Source organism: Ovis aries, chromosome X (assembly GCF_016772045.2).
Source record: "Ovis aries strain OAR_USU_Benz2616 breed Rambouillet chromosome X, ARS-UI_Ramb_v3.0, whole genome shotgun sequence".
In the NCBI taxonomy this organism is placed as follows: domain Eukaryota; kingdom Metazoa; phylum Chordata; class Mammalia; order Artiodactyla; family Bovidae; genus Ovis; species Ovis aries.
The window spans coordinates 48589607-48595527 of NC_056080.1; the positions used below are offsets into that span (position 1 = coordinate 48589607).

General features: G+C 49.2%; 1 protein-coding gene across 1 annotated transcript; it reads left to right on the top strand.

Annotated features, from left to right (window-relative positions):
• The first annotated feature begins 2671 nt into the window (after nucleotides 1-2671).
• On the top strand, nucleotides 2672-5283 carry LOC121818332 (Y-box-binding protein 1-like). Its single transcript, XM_042242311.1, has 3 exons — nucleotides 2672-2764; nucleotides 4241-4735; nucleotides 4813-5283. The coding sequence occupies exons 1-3, from the start codon at nucleotides 2672-2674 to the stop codon at nucleotides 5281-5283; spliced, it is 1059 nt and encodes a 352-aa protein (XP_042098245.1).
• Nucleotides 5284-5921: the final 638 nt, after the last annotated feature.

The following is a 5921-nucleotide window of genomic DNA, read 5'->3' on the forward strand; positions in this document are numbered from 1 at the left end:
TATGGTTCTCCTTGCTTCTTCGGTCTTCCCTTGGGTGGATGAGTCTAAGAGGCTTGTGTAAGCTTCCTGATGGGAGGGATTGGTGGTGTGAAAACTTCATTCTTGCTCTGGTGGGTAGGGCTGTGCTCAGTAAAACTCGAACTATCTGCTGATGAGTGGGGCTGTGCTTCCTCCCTGTTAGATGTTTGGCCTAAGGCGACCCAGCCCTGGGGCTCTTTGGGCTCTATGGTAGAGTTAATGGCAACCTCCAGTACTCTTGCCTGGAAAATCCCATGGATGGAGGAGCTTGGTAGGCTGTAGTCCATGGGGTTGCTAAGAGTCGGACATGACTGAGCGACTTCCCTTTCACTTTTCACTTTCATGCACTGGAGAAGGAAATGGCAACCCACTCCAGTGTTCTTGCCTGGAGAATTCAGGGATGGAGGAGCCTGGTGGGCTTCCATCTATGGGGTCACACAGAGTCAGACATGACTGAAGCAACTTAGCAGCAGCAGCAAGAGAGCTCATGCCAAAGGGAAGCTTCCAGGACTGCTGTTGCCAGTGCCCCTGTCCCTGCAGTGAGCCACTGCCAACTCACATCTGCAACACTAGTGAGTAAGTCTGTCTGCTTCAGTCTCTTGTGCTGTCACTGCTCCTTTCCCATGAGCCTTGGGGCAGGCACGGTTTTGTGTGTGCCCTCCAAGAGTGGCATCTCTGTTTCCCCCCGTGCTCTGGAAAGCTTGTAATCAAATCCCACTGCAGGTCAATGGCAGATTCCCTGGGGATTACAGTCCTTGTGCCAGATTCCCAGACCAGGAAGCCTGATGTGGGTCTCTGAACCGTCACACCAGTGGGAGAACGTCTTTGGAATTATTCTTCTCCAGTTTGTGGTATCTGCTCCTGGCCGGTATGGGATTTGACTTTCCCAAGTTTTGATTTTCCTGTCTCGTTGCAGTTTCTTCTTTGTCTTTATTGCCTTGCTGATATTTCCCCAAGGAATGCTGCTCTTAAAGTAACCGACAGTAGCCAAAACTCTGTCATGGTGCACAGGGATATTTCCCCAAATTATAACTTGGGAAAACTGGCTAGAGGGGCCTGACACTTAGCCTCAGAGAAGGGAGAGCAAGACTGGACGGTTAAACAATTGTTGGTTAGATTAAAAGGGAAAGATCCGAGTCAGACCAAATAGCAGCACAGCTTTACTGGAGACTAAAATTCCCCCTCAGAGCAACTGTAACGTGCATTAAACTACTATCAACTGATGGAATGATAGCATCTGTGAATCCCTATTGGTGGGGAAACACTCACAAGGGGCCAAAAAGTGCCTACCTCAATGGATCTCAAAGTGTGAGGCCTGCTCAGCTTTGGAAAATATTGACAATCTCTTTCTCAAGAGGCAGCAAATGCATTCTTTCAGCAGTGAGTTAAAGTTGGTGTTGTTTCCCAGCCTCCAGTATTTGGTGTTTGCATTTGGGGGAGGGGAGAGGGAGGGAGCAGTCCTAATAGGTTTGTGTTCTTGTTGCTGAGTCGCTGAATCATGTCCGACTCTTTGTGACCCCATGGACTGCAGCATGCTAGGCTTCCCTGTCCCTCACTATCTCCCAGAGCTTGCTCAGATTCCTGTCCACTGAGTCAGTCATGCTATCGACCCATCTCATCCTCTGTCACCCTCTTCTCCTGTTGCCTTCAATATTTCCCAGCATCAGGGTCTTTTCCAACAGGTGTGTGGTGCTATCCTATTCTTTTCATCTATAGTTCCCTTATGGTGTATGATGCGTACCATGCTTGTGTCAGCTTAGCTATTATTAGCTGTATATCATCTTTGAAACCACGTGGCCCACTTCTCCAAAATGCAGAGAAGACTGGCTGCACTCCTCCTGGACAGTTTAAATAGCCTCAGTGGAGCATTCAGGCACTGGAAATAGGATTCCTTACAACCTCCCCTGCCCTGTGGATGTGTTTAAGTCACAGTCGGTATGTTTTTATATTGGACCTTATTCTTTCCTTACAGACAGGCTACTGCCTCTTTTGTGGCTAAAGTACTTTAGGAAAAGATTATCCCTATCCAGGTAACTCCTCTCAAACTTCAGAATGATCTAGGTCCCCATTTTACTGGTTAGTTACTTCCACAAGTTTGCAATCGGCCCCAAATTTACTGCTTAGTTACTTCCACAAGTCTGCACAATTTGGCTAGTTTTACAACACTTTCTCAGCACTGACCTGACCTCCTCTGGTTTAGTCTGGTTTAATGGCATAATTAAGACTCAGTTGGCTAGATTTGTGGAGACCCTCCAATTACCTTGGCCAAAAGCATTGCCTTTTGGTCCTTCTGAATCACAGATCCATTCTGTTTGGAACACATAAACTCTCACCCTTTGCGACAGTCACAGGATAGTCACTTGGCTATTCCCTCTTTTGACCCACCACTGAGAAGAGGAGAGGTCCTCTGATATTTCAACACACCTTGCAACAGGGACGTTACATCTACTGGCAGAAACACTTCTGGAACGACTCACCTCTACCTTGCTGGAAAGGCCTCTATCAGGTACTGCTAGCCAGCCCTTGGGCCACCAAGCTCCAGGGAATAGACACTTGGACTCACATGACACACTTAAAGAAAGCACCACTCCTGATGGGACCTGCACAGCACCTAGAGATCTGAGAGTCAAGTTTTTCTAAAGTAGAAGCAGACATGATATCTGATAAGACAGCCTTCTCAGGATATTCAGAGTATGTCTCTCGAAAGGTTGTCTACCAAAACTGTGATGGGGGCACGATGCTTCAGGTGATCTCCAGTGTCTATAATCTTGAAAACATGAACTTTAGAGAAAAAGTGCCTGAGAGTTCTCCTTCTGGCCCCTCCGTCTTGCTCTAAAGTGACTTCAAAACGCTTTCAAACTCTGCACTTTCAGTCTAACATGGGACGCTATGCACAGGAGAGATCTTTTCTGGCATGAGGGCTTCGGGGTTAGGAGGGGAAGGAGGGTGGGCGGGGGTTGGCAGAAAGCTGCTGAAACTGGAAAAATCTAACTCTTGATCAGTGATGCTTTCAGAGAAAGATTTTGATCAAAGGGGAGATGGGTAAAAATTAATAAAAAGACACTTCCATTAAGATAGAGTTGGGAGGCCAGAAGGGAAGGCTCTCAGACATGACAGCAGAGCCCAGCACAAAGAAGAAACCCTTCCTCTTCTTGTGTGCTAAGAACTCAGCCAAACAGAGACTGTCAGGACTCAGTTAATGAAGAGCCACCATACTTCAAAGCCTCAGTCTCCCATGGACACTTTGCTTAGTGCAGCCTTCCTAACCTCCCCATTCTTTCAAAGAAAGAATTTTCTTCTCCCTGTTAGGGAAGCTCGTGTGTAGCTCAGCATGGTTGTAGACCCTGAATTGCAATTCTCTGTTTATCTAGAGTAAACTCATTTTTGGTGGAGCAATCCCTGGCAGTCTATCAGTTTTAGGTCAACACAATCATAACACTAGTCTAGATAAACATGCATTACATTAGTGTCCTCTTAGCACTAGCCTTCTAGGCCTGGCAGCCTTCAGAAGGGAAACAAAAACAAAACAGACAAAACCCATAGCAGGTTTCTTTGACTGGTCTTCAAATCACGCGGCTGTCTTCTTGCCTCAAGTGACACAACATGTCTGACCCACACAATGGGCTCCATAGGGGTCTGAAGAGGATCAGAGATTTGTGAGAATATTGAGTGAGTGCCCTTAGAAGGCTGTGAATCCCCCCAACCAAGGAAGAGGAGTGGAAAGTAGGTCCTCTCCTCCATCCATTCAGGCAAGCAAGAGGGTGCTAAGGTCCTTTCCTAGAGCTTCAAGTGTGCCTCCTTCTCTGTCATGAAACAGGAGTACTATGATGTGGTGGCGGGAGGCTGGGGCAAAGTATATTTTCCCCGCCCTGCCTTCCCCCTAGCTCAAGCTACTTCAAGACCCCACCCCAGCCCTACCCCTTGAGAGCTCACCAGCACTATGGCACCCATTATTTGGTCCACGTCCCGGTTGTCCCAGGAGATGCCACAGGCCTCTCCAAAACTCTTGGACTAAATCCAGAGAGCCCTTTGCCCTAACCCACAAACCTCCCAGAGAGAGGTTCCTGCCTCTATCCTGAGCCCCCTCCCACCCTTTCAACCACAGAAGGACAAATTTCCCCCTGATTTTTGGAGAAAGGAGAGCAAGGATGACCTGATGAGTGAGGTGGGAGAGGCCACCCTCACGGATGTGGCCACTTCCTTCTGTCCTCACGCTGCGTAGAAACCCCTAGCATCCTTGAGAGGCAGAGACCAGAACCTCGCCCTAGACACAGGCCACCTCAGCGGGGATGAGATCCCCAAGGCCACCATCGGAGGCGCCAAGGGAAAGCTGCCTAAGAATGTCATCGCAAAGAGGGTCCTAGGCTCTGTCCTGTGGTTTAAGAAGAAAGGGTACGGCTTCATCAGCAGGCATGATACCCAGGAAGATGTGTTTGTTCACCATACGGTCATCACTGGGAAAAACCTCTGCAAGTACCAAGGCAGCGTGGACGATGGCGAGACGTTGGAGTTCGACGTGGTGCAGGGCGAGTGGGGCATCAAGGCCGCTAACGTGACCGGGTCAGCGGGCGCGCCACTGAAGGGAAGCTGCTACACTGCCCACTGCACCAGCATCCACTGGGACCTCAGCATCCACAGCCATGCGCTGCCACCGCGAGGTCCCAAGAGCAAGAAAGGTGATCCTGATGAACACGAGGGCAGCGGCGAAGCCTTCACTGTGGCCCAGGGCCTCAGACACCCTCTGCCTGGCCATTCCCAAGACCAACACTGAGGTGTTTCCCGCCCCTCCCTCAGGGCCCCATCTGTGACCCGCCACCCATCGATCCTGGCTACCACCAGCGGCCCCTGGTCAGACCGGCAGCCTGGGTCCGCCCCACCGCAAGGCAAGAGGGGCATCCTCGGTGGGGTCTGGGCCCCAGCTACCTGCTGAGTCGCCCTAGGGACCGAGGCACCACTCCTGGTCCAAGATGCTCACCCGGCATCTCACAGGAGCTGGAGGCAGAGCACAGCGAGTGCAGGCACAAACCCAGCAGCAATCCGCCACAGAGGCCCCCTCCATGCTATGGATCCTGCAGTCCCAAAAACCCGTGCTGCCACCCACAGCAAGTGCCTGGCGCCCAGGGACAGGATTCCGATGGAGGAGAGGGCAAGATCAGGAAGAGCTCCACTGAAACACCTGCTTCTGTCTCTGTTGCCAAGAAGAATGATGCCCCTGAGGAGGAGAACCCCTCGGTCATGGATGCGCCCTCTGCCGCCCAGGCCTAGTCACAGCTCGGCTCGCTCCCCAGGGACTCCCTGCCCTGGGCTACAGACGATGTCCCTTTGAGGAGCTCAGTCCAAACATGCACACAGATAGTTAGATTTGGGCCATGAAAAAGATACTTGCCCTTTACCCAAGGTTAGAAGATAAATTACAAGATCTATATAATTCAAATTTCTTCATACCATCTGCCTTGGTAGTTTCCCTACACACACACACACACACACACACACACACACACACACGCACAGAAACATACACTTCTGAACCTATATCTTTAATGGTCTGACCAGAACCACACCTATTATTCTGCATCCCCAAGTGAATCTCCTGAAGTAACGTTAAAAAACTGTGTTTTATTTTTAACCAATGAAAAATCAAAGATTATCTGAAACTGGAGATGACGTCACATTGCTCACCTGGCTGGTATTTTCACAATAAAACATTTCATGTTGCCTTTATCTCTTATCACCATTCTCTGAATTTTTTAAAGTGTCCTAGCTCAAAAACTGTATTGACAGTCCTCACAGTCTTTATTTATTTATTAATTTATTTATTTACTTTCAGCATGAGTTTTAGCAAAGGTCATACATATAGATCTCTTCCCAAGTCACAAATTTAAGACTAATGCTAGATTTAACAA